The sequence below is a fragment of the Ranitomeya variabilis genome, chromosome 6 (assembly GCF_051348905.1).
Source record: "Ranitomeya variabilis isolate aRanVar5 chromosome 6, aRanVar5.hap1, whole genome shotgun sequence".
NCBI classification, from domain to species: Eukaryota; Metazoa; Chordata; class Amphibia; order Anura; family Dendrobatidae; genus Ranitomeya; species Ranitomeya variabilis.
In genome coordinates, this window is record NC_135237.1 from 454,714,141 (window position 1) to 454,738,792 (window position 24,652).

A 24,652-nucleotide genomic window follows, 5' to 3' on the forward strand; every position below is an offset into this window, starting at 1 on the left:
GTTTGTTTTTTTTACATTTTACGCTGGTAACCAGGGTAAACATCGGGTTACTAAGCGCGGCCCTGCGCTTAGTAACCCGATGTTTACCCTGGTTACCCAGGGACCTCGGCATCGTTGGTCGCTGGAGAGCGGTCTGTGTGACAGCTCTCCAGCGACCAAACAGCGACGCTGCAGCGATCAGCATTGTTGTCTGTATCGCTGCAGTGTCGCTTAGTGTGACGGTACCTTAAGGAACCTTTTTAAACGCTTAGGAAGCCTTTGCAGGTGTTTTTGTTAATTATTCTAATTTACTGAGAAAATGACTTTTGGGTTTTCATTGGCTGTAAGCCATAATCATCAATAACAGAAATCAACGCTTTAAATAGATCACTCTGTTTGTAATGACTCTATATAATATACGAGTTTCACTTTTTGTATTGAAGAACTGAAATAAATAAACTTTTTGATGATATTCTAATTATTTGAGAAGCACCTATATATTTATATGTGGCTGCAGACTAATATAACTGTTTATCTAGAATCATCCCCTGAAGATCGCCCTCGTCACACTCCTGTGTTCTATATATTGTAATTATGAGCTACGCTGCTAATTGCTGGTATGTATTTCAATTAAATAATCTCTACTGCTCAATGCATAGTAATGCGGGGAATGGCGTGTGACTTTAATATGCATGATATGTTTAGTTGCCGCGCGTCTCTGCAGTCTATCATCAATGCAAAGTGGAAAGGAGGGTTACGGCAATTTGTTTCTGATTTAACAAGGTCAATTAAAATTGAATATGAGGTTGTGCACACAGAATTTGTTAATGCTATCTGAGAATTTCACTTAGTTATAACATTTTTTATGAAGCCAATAATAAACTACAAGTCCAATCAAACTGCAGACTTGATAAGAACTGCATTATTGTTTAGCTGGAATACCTATATCACAACTGTATGGCAAGGCGAACATCTCGAGGTGTACAGCATGGTTTTTTTCAATAACATTAGATGGTGACATATGCTGCTTTATAGGTATATTGTGGCATGTGTCTTGGACTTATGTTTGGCATGTCTCCACTGAATATAATGCCTGAACTTTGTGTGAAACTAGCCTAAGGCTGGGATAAGACAGCTTTATTAAACAAAATGGGCTTGTCATATCGGCAAATGGCCGTCACGACTCGCTCTGTGTGTACTAATCCACATTGTGGTTGGTGCCAAAGCTGCCTTCCATTGCATACAGTATTCTAGTCCGTAAACCAGAGCATAATGGCACATGCTGCGATTTTTTTTTCATGCAGACCACCAGTCCTTGTGGAAAATAAATTACCCATTTGCAACAGCACCCTAGCTATAATGGGTCCAAGGTCTGTGGCAACACTTACTGCAAACAGACAAATTCACTCATTATCATTGAAATAGCCACATTAACAAGGAGAAATGATGGAGTTATGGAAATCATAGGATGGTTAGACATGTTAATTATATGCAAATGATGAAAGAAAAGGAAAACAGTTTTTCAAAACATCTCAATTTATTCAGTATCAAGTATGAGCACCATGCCCAGAAATAAACCCACTTACACACTGTGACATGCTATCAATAAGGTTATTGTTGGTTGTCTGAGAAATATTGTGCTACACTGAATGGTAATCATCAAGATCCATTTCTGGCAGCTCCCTTTGCAATTGCTGACCAATGATGTTTCGAATGATCTCAAAGGGAGACAACTCTGGAGACGCTGCAAGAGATGGTGGCACATTTAAACCGTGCAGGCTGCTCACAATAGCACAAGCAACATGTGGTATTGGGTTGTTGTGTTGATAAATGACTCTTGGGACATTTTGTGAAATGGCCATACCACTGGATCTACCACCAAATTAATGCAATGCTGAGCTGTTAGTTTAATTATAATGAAGACTAGAAAGGTCCAGCTATGGTTCACTGTGCCACCCCACATCATAAACCTGGGATTAGGGTGATCAATATGATGTTTCCTTTTTCATGGTGTTGCCAACTTGGTCTCTAGATGTAGACTGGAGGCTGTAATAGAGCAATAGAGGCTGAAACAGAGGTCTATCTTCTTCAGCGATGAGTTCTACTCTTGTCCTGGATGCAGTGATAGCTGGAGATGGTCTGGAAACTATGAGTATAATGCTGGTTCTACTGCTCTTAGTTACAGGATTATGGTGTGTGGTGCATAATGCATAGTAGTCAGACCCATTAAGTCTTCATTCTGGGTACAGGTATATTAGCAGCTCGACATTACATTATTTTGGCCGTAGAACCAATGGTATAGCCATTTTTCCAAAGTGTCTGAGAAGTAATTTTTCAGCACGACAATTCTAGGCCCCATATTGCTCGTAATTGTCATGACTCATTTTTGGAGTCGTGACAGCTCTGCTTCTGCTTGAATTTAAACGTGGTCTTTACTTTTGGTCCAGCAAGGGTTAATATCAGTTTCCTTGCTGGCAGCTGTTGTGTTTGCTAGTCAGCTGATGTAAGTGATGGCCCATTATCTTTTAAATAGCCACATGATGCTTCAGCTGACTGTTGGTAATAGAGTTTTTCTCTGGAGACCAGCCTAGGAGTTGGGAGCACTCTGGTGCCATCAGTGTATCAGCTGCTTGAGGTCCTGGTTTCATTTCCTCTGCTGTGTGGAGCTTGCAACAGAAGCTTGAGCTAAGTTTTTTGTTGTACCTTTCCTTGTCTGTCTCGTGCTTGTCACTACCCCATGTGTTGATACCATCTGCAGTGGTGAGGCTAGCGTCCTTGCTGGCCAGTGCACTAGCCAAGGTATAGTGAGTTGACAGCTAGGGACTAGGCACCTTGACAGTGGCGGGGGAAGGACCCACATAGGGCATTAGGGGAGCTTAGGGATAGGCACAGGTTGTTGTTTAGGAGGTGCCCCATCCCTTGCTCCCTATTGTTAGGACGTGCCTCTCCCTTTTTCCATCCCGTTGTGTGAGTGTTCTGTCCCCTGTTGGGTCATGACTAGTGTTGAGCGATACCGTCCGATACTTGAAAGTATCGGTATCGGAAAGTATCGGCCGATACCGGCAAAGTATCGGATCTGATCCGATACCGATACCCGATACCAATACAAGTGAATGGGACTCAAGTATCGGAAGGTATCCCTGATGGTTCCCAGGGTCTGAAGGAGAGGAAACTCTCCTTCAGGCCCTGGGATCCATATTAATGTGTAAAATAAAGAATTAAAATAAAAAATATTGATATACTCACCTCTCCGACGCAGCCTGGACCTTACCGCTGTGAACCGGCAGCCTTCTTTGCTTAAAATGATCGCGTTCAGTACCTTCCATGACGTCACGGCTTCTGATTGGTCGCGTGCCGCTCATGTGACCGCCACGCGACCAATCACAAGCCGTGACGTCATCCCTCAGGTCCTAAATTCCTAGAAGGAAATTCTCTCTCTCGCTCTCTCTATCTCTTTTTACTAGTGATGCAAACTATGCAGCATCAATAGTACAAAGATATAATGTTAAAAAAGTAAAAAAAATAAAAAATTGTGATATTCTTACCTTCCGGCGTCCGCGCGGCCCCCTGAAGCCTTCCTACGGCCCCCTGATGCTCGCGATGCTGCCGGCAGCTCCGTTTCCCCGTGATGCATAGCGAAATGACCCGATGACGTAGCGGTCTCATCACAGATCATTGTCTTGCTATGCATCACTGGGAACGGAGCATCGCGAGCATTGGGAAGGCTGCAAGGGCTGTGAAGGTAAGAATATCATGATTTTTTTTTAAATTATTTTTATCATGGGTTGTGTATGTGTTTTCGCAGCGAAAAACCCTGGCGAAGACACATGCACAACGTGTGCACATAGCCTTCTAGGATACACTGGAACCATCAAAAATATGGCTCCAGTACACCCATTTTTTACAATCAGCACAGGATCCGTCTTTTCAACATTTTGATGGATTGAAACGGAAGTGTGAAAGAGGCCTAAGATATGTCCAGGTATCATCCCCATGCTGTTCCCATTCCATTTGAGCACTGTTTCCATCTATTTTAGTGATTTAGCTGCCTTCACAGCCCACCTGTTAGGGTCTGCCAGAAAAATACTCATGTCTCCCATTGACTTACATTATACTTGGTACTAGAATTGAGCCCGTCCGAGTGTCCAACCTGCTCGATAATCACTAATCTGCATCCTCTTTTCAGTGAGCCCAGCAAGAGTCCAGCAAGAGTTATCTCATTGATGGCAAATCATGGATACCACATATGAGTGTGTTGAATCCATCAAAACGAGTTTCAATTTACCAGAGAAGAAAGGACATTTATATATACTCTCTAGTTTTTGAATACCTCAGCCTAAGGGTTCATGCATGCAAATGTCCAATGTCTTCCTCGTACTGAGTGATCCATGGAAAAAAATATGAGAAATGCCCAATTTTGATCTGAGGGGTCGGCTCAAAATCAATGCATATCTATGTGTCCGTGAATAAAATCGGACCGCACTTGGATAATATCAAGTTCCGTCCAGTTTTCACGGACTGAAAGTAAGGACAAGAAGGAGAAACTTTTATTTTCTATCCACGTGCGAGAAAAACTGGTTATACTCTGCCCAAACTCTGATCAGAACAATTGGTCCGTTTTTCTCTTATGTGGAGAAATTGGTCACATGAACCTACCCCTCAAGTGATCCTCTACCCTAGCACTGAAAAGTGAAAAGCTTCTGTCCTGTACTTAAAGCCTTCTGTTTGGCTCCCACTGCCTCCTCTGCTGAGGCTGGCATTCAGCCAATATGGTTACCTTAATGGCATAAGGATTGCCTTTTTTGCCGTGGCGGTATGTTTCACTGATCCCTATGCCACTTTAATAGTCATCTTGGATGCATGAGGAGCAGACAGAGTCTCAGCAGCAGAGGAGGAAGTGAGAGACAGACAAAGTGTACCAGGAGGGGTATGATCTCCTCAGAGTTTTTATTCTAATCTTCTATATTCAGCTTCAGTGTGTTGATAGCTTATTTATGATTGGTCTTTCTTCACACATCCAGTGTTCTGCAGTTTTGTTCGTATTTGTAATACATTTTTATTAACTGCCATGGCTTTAAAATTACAGCACACAATGTACATGGGTGCATGTTACAAATACAACACTACATTTAAAAAAAAAATTAAGGATAGCACGGTGGCTCAGTAGTTAGCACTGTTGCTTTGTAATGCTACTCCAGTTTCCTCCCACACTCCAAAGACATAAGGAGAGGGAGTTCAGATTGTGAGTCCCAACGGGGACGGTGCCAATAATGTCTGTAAAGGGCTATGGAAATTAATGGTGCTATATTTGCGAGTAAAATAAATAATAAAGTAAATGAACATAAGGATTAGTTTATGTCAATGTAAATCATGTTGAACATTGTTTCATGCTTGGTTAGCAATTTCAGCAAAAACTAAACCTAAAAAATTATTAAATCAGACCTGGTAGCTTATTAAAGGGAACCTGTTACCAGGTTTGGCCGATAAGCGATACGGCCATCACCTTCTCAGGGCTGATATACAACATTCTATAAAGCTGCATATCTGTCCCCAACCCAACCTGCAAGAGAGAAAAAATATCTTTCATTATACTCACCTGCAGGGCGGTCTGGTCCGATGGGCATCGCTGGTCTTCTTGTAATGCCACCCTCCTGCTTGCTTCGTGTGGATCTCCTCGGCACTGCACTCCTGCGCAGGCACACTTTTCTGCCCTGTTGAGGGCAGAGCAATGTACTACAGTGCACAGGTGGTGTGAAAGGTCAAAGAGCACTGGCGCATGCGCACTGCAGTACTTTGCTCTGTCCTCGACAGGGCAGAGAAGTGCGCCTGTGCAGGAGCGCTGTGCCGACTGTGGAGACTGTGTGGATGATGAAGGGATGCATCATCCACATGAAGCAAGCAGGAGGGCGGCATTGCAAGAAGATGGGAGGCATCGGACCAAGAAGAGTGACACCCATGGGACCGGACCGCCCTGCAAGTGAGTATAATAAAAGTTATTTTTCTTCTCTTACAGGTCGGGTTGGGGGCTTATATACAGCATTATAGAATGCAATATATCAGCCCTGAAAGGTGATGGCCATATCTCTTATCGCCTGGTTACTGGTTCCCTTTAATAATGTTTTGAATACCAAACACCTTTTTTTTTGTAAAAAAAAAAATAAATAAAAAAATAATAATGTAAAAATACAGGAGTGACCATTAAGGCTCCTCAAACCTACTGTTGCAATTACTATCTTGCCTATCAGATATCTTAATGCCATGAATTTAATGCTGTGTTATTTTGTCATCTGCATTTTTTTTAGATTGGAGTCAAGAATGAGTGAATCTACATCATCCTTCATCTCAGTTGCTAAAGCCAATTCCACAGACAGTACACAAGCATCTTCTAACCGATATTCGCGAATGTCAGATCCAAGTTTTACCAAGAGGATCAGTTTCTACAAAAGTGGAGACCCAAGGTTTAACGGAATAAAAATGGTTGTCTCAAACCGATCATTTAAGACATTTGATGCTTTGCTGGACAGCCTATCTAAGAAAGTTCCTTTGCCTTTCGGAGTTAGAAATATAACAACTCCTCGTGGAATACACCACATAACCACTCTGGATGAACTAGAGGATGGTAAATCCTATATTTGCTCCCATCAAAGAAAGATAAAGCCTATTAACCTCGAAAGAGCAAGTAAGAAGCCATTGTTGTGGCAAAGTAGCAGGCCAATCAGTGCTCGACGCCGGGCTGTGCAGCTTTCTCGACAAAATGAGGTTGCACCTTTTCGAAGGGAAAACACTGTTGTGCTTGGAAGCTCGCAGAACTTTGAAATATTCAAAAATGGAGAAAAGGAAATTAAACAACATTTAGTCCTGAACAAGAAATTAATACAAAACTTTGATGGATTTCTGGATCAGATTTCTGAAGTTATGCAATTTCCTGTTTACAAACTCTACAGCACTGATGGAAGGAGGGTAAGAGAAAAAGTATCCTGCCAAGTATGATTTGGAAAGGGGTAACTGGGATCCAGGCCATTGCAGAGGGATATATGCTGTACAATACAGCTGTCACCCACTGCAAATAGCAAGAGGACATTTCTTGTACCTGTGCCATCGCTTGGACATAACGGTACATAAATTTGGATAAGACTTTGCTAAAATGTTCGTACAGTAACATTAATTTGGAATAATGTAAATGTAGCATTACATTTAAAGAGTAACAAAACTTTTATGCTTTTTTATATTTTGTAGACATTTTACATGCCTGTAGATCATTGGGAATCCAGGTCTTTAGATCCCTACCGATCTCTTAAGAAATGGAATGTGTAAGGCCTGAGTCCAAAGCACTCAACTTATGCCTGAGAGAGCACAAAGAACGAAGTGCAGATACAATAGAAAGCCTATGAATTTCTGTTGCATCAATACAATGTTCTCTCACATTTCATTGAGCATAAAAGTTTAGTAACTTTTTTAATTTTTGACCATCCGTCTAATACATTGTTGGATTGGACCTGCCAGGTCAAGAGCTATATGCTTGTTAGCTTCTCCCTGCTCTGTTCATAAAGAGGATCCTTAACAGCGTGTATGAGAAGGGTTTGTGGAGATGAGGCAACCCTTTTAAATAATGGCATTGCTATAGTGGTTTCAGATGTTGAAATCACAAGGGGGTACCTACAACTCTTGGTAATCCAGGTCTTGCTGCTCCATTAACGTAGTTATTAGGGTGTGTGTCCACGGTCAGTAAACGCTGCTTGTTTGACGCTGCGCAGAGCTGCAGCATCAAACACGCAGCGTCCAGATGTTCCAGCATAGTGGAGGGGATTTTTTGAAATCCCGTATCCACTATGCGTGGAAACCCGCACGCGGCGGGCCTGCGACTCCGGACATGCTGCGCGTCTTTTCAGATCGCAGCATGTCCGTACACCTTGCGGGGACGCAGCGTCCCCGCAAGGCATAACACAGGGCCCTATGGGAGGGGGGCGATGATCCCGGATGTGTACAGTTAACACATCCGGCATCATCGCGTCCCAGAAGGGGGCAGGGTTTAGCGCCGAGCGGCTTCGCCGCTCCGGCGATACCGCCGGCCATCCTGAATGTGGACACGCAGCCTTACGGTTTTGCCATGACTTAAGACAGTGGGCAGATTTTGTGCTGTAGAGAATAAAACTTCCCACAATGCAGTTAAAAATACAGATTTTTTCAGACTATGCTGTGTTTTTTAATGCAGTTTTACTTTGGGTAACCCTAGTGATATTTAATGGAACGTAACAAAACTAAATATTTATTCGTTGGCCGTAGTTTTTCCATTTGAACTTTCTGATGCATTTTTTGAGCCAAACACAGGAGTGGATAACCCCCCCCAGAAAAGTTCTATTTTTATACTTTTCTTATTTATCATCCACCTATAGCATGGGTGTAGTGAGGGTCTTAATAGACCTGAATTTTTTGCATCATACGCACTGCCACTTTACTCATTCTTATGGTAATGCTGAAAACCAAACGAGTGGTACCATTAAGAATGAATAGAGCAGCAGTACTTTTGAGCCACCACCACTTCTTCAGTGCACAGGTTTTCGGGATCAGTGGGTATCCTGGTAATTTGAAAGTTATCCCCTATATAAAATATACTTCAAAACTTGAGAATACCCTTTTAACTCTCTATACATACATAATTACCATAATTACTATAAGAATGTCAGCCTCCAAAACCTTGCCAGCAGTGGCATTACTAGGGTCTGATGGGCCCCAATGCAAAATATCGACTAGAGCCCCCACCTCCATGTTGGTCAAATATATAGGCCTTTGTAGCATTCTAGATCCTATAAAGACATACGTATTCACCCTTAAAAAGAGAAAACGCAGTAGTTTGACAATAAATGGCTTCACCCAACCACCAACCATGAGTGGAGAAAAAGTCTTGATGTTATCATTCATATTCTCTGAAAAAAAAGGCCAAGAAAGCAAACATTTTGCTGGGGTATGTAAAACTTTTGAGCACAACTGTAGTCCTGCAAACAGTATAATGGCCCCACAAATTCCTGCAAATAGTATAATGACCCCTACATATACCTGCAAACAGTATAATGGCCCCTCCCCTACATAGACCTGCAAGAAGTATAATGACCCCATATAGTCCTGTAAACAGTATAATGGGTCCCATATAGTTCTCCAAATAGTGTAATGGCCCTACAAAGCCCTCCAAATAGTATAACGCCCCCATATAGCCCTACAAATAGTATAATGGCCCCCACATAGCCCTCCAAATAGAATAATGGGCCTAACATAGTCCTCCATACAGTATTATGGGCCCCACATATTCCTCCACACAGTATTATGGACCCCACATATTCTTCTACAAAGTACAATGGGGTCCACATATTCCTCCACACAGTATAATGGGCCCCAGACAGTCCTCCATACAGTATTATGTGCGCAACATAGTCCTCCATACAGTATTATGGTTCCAATATAGTCCTCCATACAGTATAATGGGCCCCACATAGTCCTCCATACAGTATAATAGGCCCCCACATAGAACTCCATACAGTATTTCAGACTCCATATAGTATTTCATACAGAATTATGTGCCCCATATAGTCCTTCATGCACTATTATGGGCTCCACACAGTCCTTCTACAGTATTATGAAATCCATGCAGTATTATGGGCCTCATATTGTACTCCATGCAGTATTATGGGCCCCACATTAAAAATAAATACTCATCTCTCCTCATCCCCCCACTGCTATGGTCATCTGACCTTCTGCACTGCTCAACACAGAGGGCATGCTGTAGTGACATCATCATGCCCTCTTCACTGAGACGTCACAGAGCTAAGAAGCAAAGGAGGAATAATGGGAGAGGGAGCATCAGCTGATGACTCCCTCTCCCAGCATTGTTTTCAACTGTATCTGCATCCAGGACCAGGATGCTGATACAGTTGAAAATAAGATGGTGGCCGGGGGCAGGGTTGCCAGCACTGGTACCTGGCCCCCCCCAGACTCACAGAGTCCATAGCGGCTACGTGATCTGCCATCATTGGCGGTACGCCACTGACAGTCACCATAACAAGAACTAAATGTCGTTGGTTGAATCAATATCCTGCAGTTTTGTTTTTCTGTTCCATTAACAGACCAGTTAAATAGAGCTTAAAACACCATTGTGAAATTAGCCTTAACTTCTAGTCACATTGCACTATATTATCTGTAGGTAACGTGATAAAGCAAGAAAAACTGAAAAAAAAAATTATAAATAGGGTTTTTTTGTAAAAGATTTCAAATAACAATTGATTTACTGATTTAAATCCCTAATCAGTCTGGGCTTATTCTACAGGGTAAATTGTCTCACTGATTGTTGTTCTTCCCTATATGAGCATGAGCTGTCAATCACACTCCCCTTCTGATTCATAAGCCTAGAGAGAGCTGGATATAACCCCTAAAAAAGAACCGGACATAAGGATTATATACCTAAAACTCATGACATGTAATTAAAGGTGATTTATTGCTGAATAAATCCATATTTTCTTGTAGAAATCTTTTATGAAATTTTAGAGAAATCTTATGCAATTGAGTCGCAAGTACAGCAAGGTGAGACACTGCACTTGTAGCTCACCAGCCCGCTCTCCCTATTCCCCGCCCATTGCATGCCTCCTAATTATGATTGACAGGTCACTCTTTTTCATTGATCTGCTTCCCTAGTGAGATCTCTCGCTCACGCCATCATAGCTTGGGACTGCGCATGTGCAGATTGATAGCCTGGATTTTATGACATAATCAGGTTCTTACTAAATATGCACTGCCCCAGACAATAATGGCATTTGTGCGCAATCTCCCTACAGAAAGCTTAGAGAAATAAAAAACAAGAGCCGCTCCTTGTGTAAGACCATGGGCAACAGCTGAGGGTGAGTTGGAGGGCTGACCACTTACATGAACAGGTTGTAAGTATCACAACTACGTAAAGAGTGATATATTCCAATCATGGCTGCTGTCTTCACACCAAATGGAGAAGAATATAAAAAGTGAAGGCAAGAAGAATGCAGTGGATCCCGGGCACTGCCACTAACACAGGTTACATTTTGCGGTAGATATAAAAAAATCCAATTTATTATTATTTATTTATTGGCAATAAATTGGAAGTTTTTTATACTTACTGCCTAGATTACCCTTTCATAGCGGCAGTGCCCGGGATCCACAACATTCCTCTTTCCTTCACCTACAGAAACCATGTCACTGAGACAAGAGTGGCCTGTCAGTCAGGCAAAAGAGGAAGGAGGAAGGCGGGGAATAGGGTGGGCAGGAGTCCAGCAAGTGTCATGTACCACCCCACTGCACTTGCAGCTCATTTGCATAAGATTTCAATTATGGATTTCTCTAAAAAAATATTTCTACAAGTAAGGTATGGATTTATTCAGCTTTACAATGCCTTTATATATGTGATTAGTTTGTAGTATAAAATCCTGATGACAGGTTTTATTTAACCCCTTTCCGATATCGGGTGCAATAGTACACCAATGTCGGACTCACTGCCTTTGATGTGGGCTCCGGCGCTGAGCCCACATCTTTCCAGCACATGTCAACTGTTTTGCACAGCCGACACGTGTCCCTAACAGCCGCGGGAGGAATTGCGATCCTCCCGCAGCTGTTAACCCGCTAAATGCTACTGTTAAACTCTGAGGCTACGGTCACACTATCAGTATGTGCAAATAAATAAGGCAGCACACTGCAACGCTAAAACATGGAGAAAAAGCTCACAAACGCAAAAAGAGGACTTAAACATCCTCCAGAAAATTGACAAAAAAATCACAGAGAAAAAAGCAGAGATGGTTACCTGCTGAAGCCTCCAAACAAATGCACCAGCAGGGCGCATCGGACCCGATCAATGATGGCAACAACACAGGTGCAAAAAATACCGATGAAACAACCACTTTCAATCCAGTATTGGTTGTTTGGCATTAGTGCACAAAAAGATAAGCGATAGTAGTCTGTATGTGGCATTGTTCACACAAGCAATGCAGAGCATTTGGTCTACAGCCTATTACTAACGCACATACAGGCGGGCTGCCCAGTGCTACAAAATGCATGCTGTGTGAATAGAGGCCTACAGTTTACAGAGCCATCTTGGTCCGACTGCGCCCTGCAAGATAAAGTGCAAAAAAAAACACATATCAATGTATGTAAGGTATTAGTTTATATTGGGGCCTCAATACGTAAGCCAGCAACCCACGTCAAGGGTCCTTACATTTTTGCCGGTCCTAACGCTAAACATTGAGTAAAAGCTCACAAACGCACAAAGAGGACTTAAAAATCGTCCAGAAAATTGACAAAAAAATCATAGAGAAAAAAGCAGAGATGGTTACCTACTGAAGCCTCCAAACAAATGCACCAGCAGGGCGCATCGGACCCGATCAATGATGGCAACAACACAGGTTCAAAAAATACCGATGAAACAACCACTTTCAATCCAGTATTGCCATCATTGATCGGGTCCGATGCGCCCTGCTGGTGCATTTGTTTGGAGGCTTCAGCAGGTAACCATCTCTGCTTTTTTCTCTGTAACGCTAAAACATGCAAACATGAAACATGACAATTGAACTGCATTACTGCACTAGAAATATGAAAAAATGAGAGCGTTTAGCGCATAAAATGGCCAATTTATGTGTACCTGGTAGCCACATTAGGGCATCTCTCGTATACCAGGTCCTACACTTTCCTTTCCTCGCTGAGAATAAACATCTTTATCTGAATGGGTACATGTGAAACCTCTTCTTAGACTAACATTCCCTCTCTCTCTGTGGAGGGGTAATGGACCTGCTGCGATTAAAACACCTGTGGCTAAGAGGCGGAGTGCTCGGTCAGAAGGCTACTGAATACAAATTTAAAAAAACTGACCGTCACATCCAAACATAGACTAAGTCTGAACAGGTGCTGAACCTAGAGTCACCAACTTGCATACAGTCAAATAAATAAGGCAGCACACTGCAACGCTATAACGTGCAAACATGAAACATGAAAATTGAACTGCATTACTGCACTAGAAATAGGAAAAAATCAGAGCGTTGGTGACTCTAGGTTCAGTGTTGTGAATTCCGTTCTCGAACTCCCTCCTGTGGTCATGAATGGTACTTCGGCGAGTTCTGTCCGTGGATTCCCTCTGGTGGCTGTGAGTGGAACTGCTGGTTCTGAGGTTGCCTCCTCAGCTGCCCTCGTTTGCGGCTAGGCTGGCTTCTCTATTTAACTCCACTCAGATCGTTACTCCATGCCAGCTGTCAATGTATTAGTACTGGTTCAGATCTCTCTCGGATCTTTCTGATTACCTGTCTACTCCAGCAAAAGCTAAGTCCCTGCTAGTTCATTTGTTGTTCATTTTGTACTGGATATGTTTCTTAGTGCTTGCTAAGTTCTAGTCCAGCTTGCTAACATGATATTGCCTTGCTAGCTGGAAGCTCTGGGTTGCAGAGTGGCACCTCCACACCGTGAGTCGGTGCGGGGGTCTTTTTGCACACTCTGCGTGGCTTTTTGTAGTTTTTTGTGCTGACCGCATAGATCCCTTTCCTATCCTCAGTCTATCTAGTAAGTCTGGCCTCCTTTGCTGAAACCTGATTCATCCCTGTGTTTGTGACTTTCCTCTTAACTCACAGTTAATATATGTGGGGGGCTGCCTTTACCTTTGGGGAAATTTCTCTGAGGCAAGGTAAGGCTTATTTTCCTATCTTTAGGGGTAGTTAGCTCTTAGGCTGTGAAGAGGCATCTAGGGAGAGTTAGGTACGCTCCACAGCTATTTCTAGTGTGTGTGTTATAGGATCAGGATTGCGGTCAGCAGAGTTCCCACTTCCCAGAGCTTGTCCTGTCTTTTAGTTTAACCATCAGGTCATTCCAGGTGCACCTAACCACCAGGTCCATAACAGTTCAGCAGTTCAATTTTCATGTTTCATGTTTGCATGTTTTAGCGTTGCAGTGTGCTGCCTTATTTATTTGAGTGTATACGAGTTGGTGACTCTAGGTTCAGCACCTGTTCACACTTAGTCTATGTTTGGATGTGAAGTTCAGTTTTTGAAATTTACTATCAGTATGTGGTCATCATTTTACATCAGTATTTGTAAGTCAAAACCAGGAGTGGAACAAACAGAGGAAAAGTATAATAGAAACACATCACCAAGTCTGTATTTCTTACCCACTCCTGGTTTGGGCTAACAAATAGTGATGTGAAATACTGACCAAATACTGATAGTGTGACCGTAGCCTGACAGTGGCATTTAACACACATTTCCGGCAAGCGCGCTTGAAACCTGCCCATCGGTGACCCCCTTCACGTGATCGCGGGTTACCTGTGGGTTGGCATGACAACCTGAGGTCTCCTGCAGACCTCTATGGTTTTCACTGCCGAATCGCTATATGCGCCGCCTGGTGATCAACGTTCATAGCAAGTGAGTAATTCTGCTACATACAGGCCATCTGATCATAGCAGTATATAGCAGTGTCGATCTGGTTATGGCAGCCTCTAGCCTCCGATGGAGTCTATTGAAGCATGCCAAAAGCTAAAACCAAAGTTTTTAAAAATATAAAAAAAAATAAAAAAATATAAAAGTTAAAATCCCCCCCCCTTTTGCCCCATTCAAAATAAATAAATAAAAAAAAAAATCACACATACACATATTTGGTATTTCCGCATTCAGAATCACCCGATCTAGCAATAAAAACAAGGATTAACCTGATCGCTAAACGGTGTAGGGAAAAAAAATTTAAAACACCAGAATTGCGTTTTTTTGGTCGCCGCAACATTGCATTAAAATGCAATAAGGGGCAATCAAAAGATCGAATCTGCACCAACATGGTATCATTAAAAAAGTCATCTCGGCGCGCAAAAAATAAGCCCTCACCCAACCTGAAATCACGAAAAATAGAGACGCTACAGGTATCGGAAAATGGCACAATTTTTTTTTCTTTTAACAAAGTTTGGAATTTTTTTCCACCACTTAGGTAAAAAAGAACCTAGACATGTTTAGGGTCTATGAACTTGTAATGACCTTGAGAATCATAATAGCAGATCAGTTTTAGCATTTAATGAACCTAGTTAAAAAGGAAACCAAAAAAACAACTGTGGGATTGCACTTTTTGCATTTTCACCGCACTTGGAATTTTTTTCCCATTTTCTAGTACACGATATGTTAAAACTAGTGATGAGCGAGTGTACTCGTTGCTCGAGTGACCTCCGAGTATTTCTGACTGCTCGGAGATTTAGTTTTAATAGCCTCAGCTGAATGATTTATAGCCATTAGCCAGCTTGATTACATGTGGAGATTCCCTAGCAACCAGGCAACTCCCACATGTACTCAGCCTGGCCAATAGCTGTAAATCATGCCGCGATGAAAACTTAATCTCTGAAAACTAACAAATACTCGGAGATCACCTGAGCGTGCTCAGGAATACCCGAGCAACGAGTATACTCGTTCATCACTAGTTAAAACCAATCGTGTCTTCAAAAGTACAGCTCTTCCTGCAAAAAAACAAGCCCTCAAATGGCCATATTGGCAGAAAAATAAAAAAAATTATGGCTCTGGGAAGAAGAGGAGCAAAAAGCGAAAAATGCAAAAACAAAAATACCTCTGGTCATGAAGGGGTTAAACATCTTTGATCATTATTTCTGGTCATGCCTGTGGTCATTAATTGGCTTTATTTTAGAACTCTATTTTTTGGTATTCAGTCATACATTTGCTCTTTGGCGATCATGCAACAGCATCCATAGTTCTACTAGAACCAGCACATAGCTTACGATAATGATTGTCAAGTTCCCAAGGGTCTTTGTTACCTTTAGGGCTCATACTCACATGCAAGAAACTCGGATGAGTCTCGCACGTCAATACCCGGCACTGCACCCGGCACTCAGGAGAGGAGCGTGCGGCTGCATGTATTGCTATGTAGCGGCACGCTCCAATCCGAGTGCCGGGAGCAGTACTGGGCATTGACGTACGAGACTCATCCAAGTTTCTCACATGAGAGAATGAGCCCTTAGGGGAACATCATAAAAAAAATAAAATAAGTAAAAGTAAAAATAAAAAAGTACTATGAAAGAAAATCATAATAATGAGTAAACAAAACTACGTGATGATAAACCTAAACTAGGGGGTGCATACATTATCTTCACTGCTGCACAACTAATTTTTCTAATGCCGATTCGACATGAGAAAAAAATAGTAGCATGCTGAGAGTTGATAAGTAAATGAAATCGCACTCACACATATATGTCTACAGGTGCATAAAAATTGCACTGCGCTAGGATGGCATACGAGTACAGTCCGATTTCGGCAGACTCACATAATGGAGAAGATGGAGAAATCTTGTTCTCCATCTTTACCTCACCTGTCCTGCGATTCTCTCCTCCAATAGAATCGGATCACACTATACTGACACTGTGATCAGAGTTTCAGCCTAGTGTAATTTACATAACTGATCCAATTCTCTCACATGACAAGATATATGCTTGTGTGACCCCGGCTGAAGCTGCAGACTTCACAGCACTCCCCTGTAAATAAGCCGGTCTTCTACGGTAGCACCACTTTCATTGTACAAGGGTAGCATGGTGGCTCAATGGTTAGCATTGCAGCACTGGCTCTCCTGGGTTCAAATCCCACCAAGGACAACATCTGCAAGGAGTTTGTATGTTCTCCCTGTGTTTGCGTGGGTGTCTTCCCACATTCCAAAGACATACTGATAGGGAATTTAGATTGTGAGCCCCATCTGGAACAGTGATGATAATGTGTGCAAACTGTAAAGGGCTGCGGAATATGTTAGCGCTATATAAAAATAAAGATTATTATTATTATTCCAACACTGCAAGAACCAGGTTCAGGGTAACTCTGCATGTGTGTCCATTATATCTATGATAGGATATGGTAGATTTACCAAGACCTTAGGAACATCCTGGCATTTAATCACAGTTCTAAAGACTAGAGGGAGGAGAAGAAACTAAATACTGATGAAGAACAAGGCTACTGAACTTCCACTTTTACATGATTTACATATTTAAAAAAAAAAACGTGAAATATGCATATTTTTAAAGCATAGAAACTTCCAACAAGCGCCGTGAGTTCTCCTAGTTATAGATCCACTTGAAATCAATAAATAATATGTAATACTTAGTCCTCTTACTAAATAATGTCTCATTACATGTCATATAGAAATCTGCTCAGCGCCTCTTCCTCTATAACATGTTATCTACAGATATTGCACAATTTTTGCCATGACAATATCTTTAAAATCATTTATCATAATTTATAATATTGTCTAAGGCTATGTTTTGCTGCTTTTTTTTTCTGAAGCGACAGTGGCATGTAAAAGTTTAGGCACGCCTGGTCAAAATTACTGCTATTGTGAACAGTTAATCAAGTTGAAGAAGAAATGGTCTCTAAAAGGCCTAAAGATGACACATTTCCTTTGTAATTTTGTCACTTTTTTTATATATATTGTCATCTTTTACATTCTAAAAATGACAAAAAGAAAAATGGGCTGCTGCAAAAGTTTGGGTACCCTGCACGGTTAGTACCTAGTAGCACCCTTTTGAAAGGATCACAGCTTGTAAACACTTTTTGTAGCCAGCCAAGTGTCTATCAATTCTTGTTTCAGGGATTTTCATCCAGTCTTCCTCAGAAAATTCTTCCAGTTCTGTGAGATTCCTGGGTCGTCTTACATGCACTGCTATTTTGAGGTCTAGTTTTCAATGATGATTTTCAATGATGCTCAGATCAGGGGACTGTGAGGGCCATGTAAAAGCTTCAGCTTGTGCCTTTTGAGATAGTGGATCGTGGATTTTGACATGTGTTTTATTACAATATATATATTTTTTTGCTTAAAATACAAAGGAAATGTGTCATTTTTAACTTCAGGCCTTTTAGAGATCATTTCATCTTCAAGTTGCTTAACTGTTCACAATAATAGTAATTTTGACCAGGGGTGCCCAAGCATTTACATGCCACTGTAAAACCTAATTTCTTGGCAGCAAATAAGTTGCAGTAAAATAAAAAAGGTTTTGCTGTGTTTTTTGCTGCGTTTCTCAGGATCCCACAGTTCAGCTTTGCTTCCACCACATAAGCATAAACAAATCAAGGTGATAGGCCACCAATGCAAGACGTATGTGAAACCATAAAACATTTTTGCAATAAAGAAACATTTTTATGTTTATTTGCTAGGTTATTGTTTCCTTTTAACATATATTGAATTTAATTATATCTAATTCAATTAATCTATGGAGTGGGGAGAAACAAAAGGATTGGTTTTAAAAAGTTTTTTATGTCTGAAAAATAGTGACTGTTCTGAACCAAAAAGCTGGATTTGTGTATGAAGTGCAGTGTGAACTAATGTCATATGAGCAGTGCATGAAAAATACACAGTTGCAAATGTAAAAACAGCGGGGCAAGTTGAAATAGTAGGTCATTGTTTACTTTAATACATATCACTAATTTAATTTTGGAATTGGGAGAAACAAAAGGATTGCTTTAAAAAAAAAGTGCAAATAGTATTACAATAAAAAAATACTAACATCCATGCTCATGCGACAATACCAAGACATTATGTTACATACTTGGGAAATTGGAAAAATAAATGGGTTTCACATCCTGCTGTAAACCGATACATTTTTACACTTACCCATTGCTTTCTATGGGTGAAAAACTGTGGCAAAAACACAGAAAAAAGTGACATGCTCCAATTTTAAAAAACGCAGCAGTTTTCCAATTCAGTCTGGAAAAAAAACAACAAGCATATGCATGAGATTTCCGAAATCTCATAGCTTTTGCTGGTACTTTAAAAAGCAGCTTTTAATTGACATTAAAAATGTAGCAAAAACCCTGCAAAAATGCAATATGTGAACATAGCCTTAGGATTCTAGACTTTTGCTTGTGTTTCTAATAAGACTGCTTTGTTTCTAGATTCTTAGCACTCATGCCCTCCTGATGAGTTCTGGAACCATAGTGGCAGCTGGCAGAGAACCTTTTAAGCCGGGAAATTATGAGTCTGAGAGGGAATTTCTACCTGCTAAGTTACCGGGGATCTCACATCGTGTATTTCCTAAATCAAGATCAAAACCAGAAATGAAAAGCCGTGAGTAGAATAAATGTAACAAACCTTTCTAACCGTTCACTATCAATTCCCATTGACTGTGTGACAACAGGCACATAATTAACATGGACAGATAAGGTGAACTGGCACCAGGGCAATTATACTTAGCCAAGTATGTCCGAGCTAACAAGACAACGGTGGGAAGTGTACCAAGAAGCTGTCAGATATACTCCTACATTATGGACATGACTTATAGATGTAGCATAACTCAAGATATGCAATACTCAATAACCGCCAATGACTGAGACTACAACTGTCACAACATTACTATACTTGTGGTTTTCCATTGTGTCTTAAAGGAACCCTGCCGAGTCATTTTTATTGTTGTATTAGAACCGTTGCAGCCATTCCACCAGTAGAGTAAAATTGTCCAGTTTCCCTTTCATGCACAGTGCCCCCCAAAATATCTGATTAATTTCTGCATGTATATAACTTACACCAATCAACTCTACAGACTACCATGGACTCTGGATGTTGCTCAGACCATGGGCACTACTGGAAATTACTTTAGAATATAAATTTCTTTTTTTTTCCATTTAGGCATACAACTTTGGTCTGAACGCCAAGACTTTTTGTTCTGGTCCTTTTGCTTTCAAATGTTAAAGGGGTTGCATACTTGTGAATCCTCACATCGTGCCCACTGCATGTTGTGAGGATTCTCCACTGCCGGGAGCTGCAGGCGTGTGACCATAGGTATGTGATTTAGATATATGTGCCAACAAGATGTGTGCTGAGTCTCTCAAAATAATTGAATTGAGCATTGCCAGACATGTCTAGTGAGAACGTGGGCAGAAGTATGAAATTGCATGCTTGTCACATGACCTCCTGCTTTAAGCACCAGCAACAGAGAATCATCACAGCACACAGTGAACTCTATGCGAGGATTCACAAGTCTGCAGTCACACAGAATAACCTCTTTAATTGATTTTTTACCCCTTAACGACCCTTGACATATATTTACGTTAAAGGTCGTGTCCCTGCCTTTGATGTGAGCTGTCACACTGAGCCAACATCTTTCCCCACACATTATAAATAGAAATTGGGAAAAAATACGTGGACTTATTCTGCGCTGCTGAATACCTGACGATCCAGGTATATTAAATAAAATGTGGTCGACAATGTCATTGACGCTTGTGGTATTTCCTGATGAAGAAGTCTCAGCACTTTGAAACAATCAAAACAATTACACATATTTGCTATCGCTGCGTTTGTAAAAGTATCTGCCCCAAAATGGTATTACTAAAAACGTCAGCTCAGGGTGCAAAAAATAAGACCTCACGCGGCCTTAGATCCCAAAAAAATGAAAATGTTACAGGTCTCGGAAAATTGCGAAACAAGGAAAAATGGTTTTTTTTCTACAAATTTAAATTTTTTTTTCCATCTCTTAAATTAAAATAAAGACCTGTACAGGTTTGCTATCTGCCTACTCAAACTGACCTGGGGAATCATTTTACCAGGTCAGTTTTACAAGAAAGTGAACATGGTAAATAATAACCCACCCAAAATAATTTACAATTTCACTTTTTTGCCATTTCAATGCACTTGGATTTTTTTCTCCACATTCCAGTGCATCACATGATAAAAGAGATGGTGTCATTCAAAAGTACAACTCGTCCCGCAAAAAACAAAGCCCTCATATAAAAGTTATGGTTCTCGGAATAAGGGGAGGAAAAAACGAAAGTGCAAAAATGGAAAATCAAAAGGCCATGAAGGGGTTAATTTCAAGGATGAACAAATAACTTCAACTTGTAAGCTAAATGTTCCCTACAAGAGATCGAGAGAACCCATCAGAACATTTTTCTCTGTAAATTAAACATAGTAAAAAAAAAAACACTATACAAAATATGTATTGCCGAGAGGTTATAATTTAATGTACGTTGTCTTAAAGGATCATAGTTGAGATAAAGTGCCAATATTTGTCACATGTTGTTTTTTGTTTGTTTTGTCATTCTTTATGTCATGAAAATAAAGTATGGCTGAATCTTTTCTAGTCCCTGCCTCCAGCTCCACTTTTAAGGCTGCCGTCACACTATCAGTATTTGGTCAGTATTTTACATCAGTATTTGTAAGCCAAAACCAGGAGTGGGTGATAAATGCAGAAGTGGTGACGTGTTTCTATGTTTCTATTATACTTTTCCTCTAATTGTTCCACTCCTGGTTTTGGCTACAGATACTTATGTAAAATACTGACCAACTACTGCTAGTGTGACGGCAGCCTATTACCAGCAGGCTTCATTTTCCCATCAGACTGCGTTCAATTGCATCCTATAAATTCTTACCTTCCTCAAAGTATTCAACACCAGAAGTCATAAAACTGCTGCCATTTTCCATCCTGCACCTTTATCACTAAATACAGTTCCAATTCCCAGGCAAGTACAAGTGGAAGGCAATGACAACATGAGTTCACAAGGCTTCTTACCAGGACTAGCTTGGCCAATTGCTGTTTTTTACACTATTTATAAACCTAATCAATTGTTCAGGACAATATTAAAGGGTTATTTCCATCTCTGACATTCATATCTAAGTTGGAAATATCTGCTTCTGTGCGATGGCCTCATGTGGTCAAGGCTACCAACACAACCAAACAGGCATCATATTCAGCTTCTGTAACCTCCATTCACTTCTATAGAAGTTACAAAAGCAGTGTCGTTCAGCCAGCTCTCCTGTTTTGGCCATTGCTGTCATGGAAATAACATTTTAAAGAATTTTCCAAGATGTTTTAAAAGTACCATCTTACAATTTTGAGGACTACTTCATTCATTAAAATGTTAACCCCTTAGTGAAAGCCAATTTGGTACTTAATGACCAAGCCAATTTTTGCAACTCTGACCACTGTCACTTTATGAAGTTCTAGCTCTGGAACGCTTCAATGAATCTCACTAATTCTGAGACTGTTTTTTTGTGACATATTGTACTTCATGTTAGTGGTAAAAGTTCTTCAATATAACTTGCGTTTATTTATGAAAAAAAAGGAAATTCGGCAAAAATTTTGACAATTTTGCAATTTTCAAACTTTTAATTTTTGTACACTTAAATTAGAGAGTGGTGTCACACAAAATAGTTAATAAATAACACATGTCTCCTTTATATCAGCACAATTTTGGAAACATAATTTGTTTGTTAGGACGTTATAAGGGTTAAAAGTTGACCAGCGATTTCTAATTTTTCCCACAAGATTTACAAAAACATTTTTTTTAGGGACCACCTCACATTTAAAGTGAGTTTGGGGGATCCATATAACAGAAAATACCCAAAAGTGACACCATTCTAAAAACTGCACCCCTCAAGGTGTGCAAAACCACATTCAAGAAGTTTATTAACCCTTCAGATGCTTCATGAGAACTAAAGCAATGTGGAAGGAAAAAATGAACATTTTACTTTTTTCACAAAATTTTTTAATTTGGAACCAATTTTTTTATTTTCACAAGGGTATCGGGTATGTACATTATGTACAACAAAATTTGTTGTGCAATTTCTCCTGAGTACGCCAATATTCCATATGTGGGGGAAAGCCACTGTTTGGGCGCATGGCAGTTCAGAAGGGAGGGAGCAACATTTGACTTTTTGAACGCAAAATTGTCTGGAATCAATGTGGCACCATGTTGTGTTTGGAGACCCTCTGATGTACCTAAACACTGTAACCCCCCAATCCTAACTCCAACCCTATCCCCAACACACCCCTAACCCTAATCCCAACACTAACCATAACCGTAACCACAACACTATCCCCAACACACCACTAACCTTAATCCCAACCCTAACCATAACCCTAACCACAAACCTAACCCTAACACACCCCTAACCCTTATCCCAACTCTAACCGTAATCCCACCCATAACAACAACCCTAACCCAACCCTAACCCTAGCCCAACCATAACCCTAACTTTAGCCCAACTCTAATTTTAGCCCAACGTAACCCTAATGGAAAAATGTAAATAAATAAATAAAAAATTATTTTATTATTTTTCCCTAACTAATAGGGAGATAAAGGGGGGGTTGGTTTACTATTTTTTATTTTGATCACTCTGATTGGGTTTATCACAGTGATCAAATTGAACCAATAGGAACATTTTTCTATTGTTGCCAGGGGCTAGCCAGCAGATCTCAACAGGCACAATGCACATGCACCCGCCATTTTCTTTCTGGAAGAAGACTCCGGTGGCCCGGGGGACTTCATGGGGGGATGCAGTGACACTGGAGGTACCGGGGGCGATTGGGGGACCCCATTTCTCTCTTCTCTGATGTGTGATTATATCAGAGGAGAGAGAAATTAAAAGGGAAATAGGATTTTTTTTTGCGGTTGCCGTTATTCCATTAATAATGGCGATCGCAACACTGGGTCGGTAAAAACGACTTAAATCATGTTTTCTGGGGTCTCGGATACCCTCGGTAGCCAAGACCCCAGAGAAATTCCGACTCAGGGGGGCGTTATACACTTAATTCTCAGCACTGTTAAAAAAGCGGTGCTGAGGCATAAGTACCCTTAACTGCCACTATTAAAAGGCATATCGGTGGTCGTTAAGGTGGTAAAGGGAACCCGTAGCCAGAAAAACAACGCTATTAACCTGCAGGTATGGGGTTAATCTCCATTTTCATAGCATTACTAAACTGCCTGCACTTACCCAAACACTGTGGGGAGAAAATTATCTTTATTCTCCCTGCAGCATTCCGGTTTCAGTCATGGGGCAGTGCCGATGCAGGTTCAGTCTCCACTGCTAGTATACAGAGAGGCCACTATAATCGCACTCCCGGCTAAGACTGACAGTCAGCCCCAATGAAGAGCCAGTATCAGTCAGGGCTGGGGCGCGGTTAGAGCTGCCGCTCAGTATTGTCAGAGTGGTGAATGAATCCGCGCCAGCGCCGCATGCGTAACTCGAACCGGAATGCTGCCGGGTGGAATAAAGTTTATTTTCTCACCGGAGGGATTGACCAAGTGTGGGCACCGGGCAGGTAATAACGCTATTAACATGCAGATTATCCCCAGGTTGATTGCATATTTTTCTGGCAATGGTTTCCCTTTAAGCTTTTAACAGTACCAAAAATATTGGGGATGTCCAAAGGGGTTGTCCACATTTTTAAAATCCTTTGGTACATGCTTTTCATTTTTTACTTGCTTCCTATTGCAAAACTCCTTACTTTTTGGAGGGCCTGTGCTTGGCATTGTATCTCTGTCCCATTCACTTGTCTTGTTATCATCCTTATGGCTTCTCTTAGTCAGTAGTGAACATATGCCACAATTATATTTTCCTTATGGAATTCAATATTTTTTAAAGATATTTATGCTATATTTGTTTCACTTCCCTAATTCTCTTTTTTATCTTTCTCTTTCTTTTCCTGACTGCATCTTCTTACTGTCTTCATCTGGAAATATCTACTCTACACCTCATTTTACTACTCATCTATTCTTGCCTGTATGCATTGATTTTGAACTTTAGAAGTAAAAATGGATGAATCTCTTTTAACAAGTCCGATCAGTCAAGAGTATATTCAGGAATCAGCCAATGAATGTACTACAGATGATAACATTGTCGATTTTTCTCACACACCTGATAATGAAATACATATGACGCAACAGTGGCC

General features: G+C 40.9%; 1 protein-coding gene across 1 annotated transcript in view; it reads left to right on the forward strand.

The window, feature by feature from the left end:
- Positions 1-497: 497 nt before the first annotated feature.
- RP1 (RP1 axonemal microtubule associated) overlaps positions 498-24,652 on the forward strand; it is a 729,254-nt gene continuing 705,099 nt past the window's right edge. The window contains exons 1-3 of the mRNA XM_077271713.1: positions 498-596; positions 6,282-6,939; positions 18,882-19,053. Coding sequence (XP_077127828.1) covers positions 6,295-6,939; positions 18,882-19,053 — 817 coding nt within the window. The 5' untranslated portion in view covers positions 498-596; positions 6,282-6,294. The remainder of the gene's footprint in view (positions 597-6,281; positions 6,940-18,881; positions 19,054-24,652) is intronic.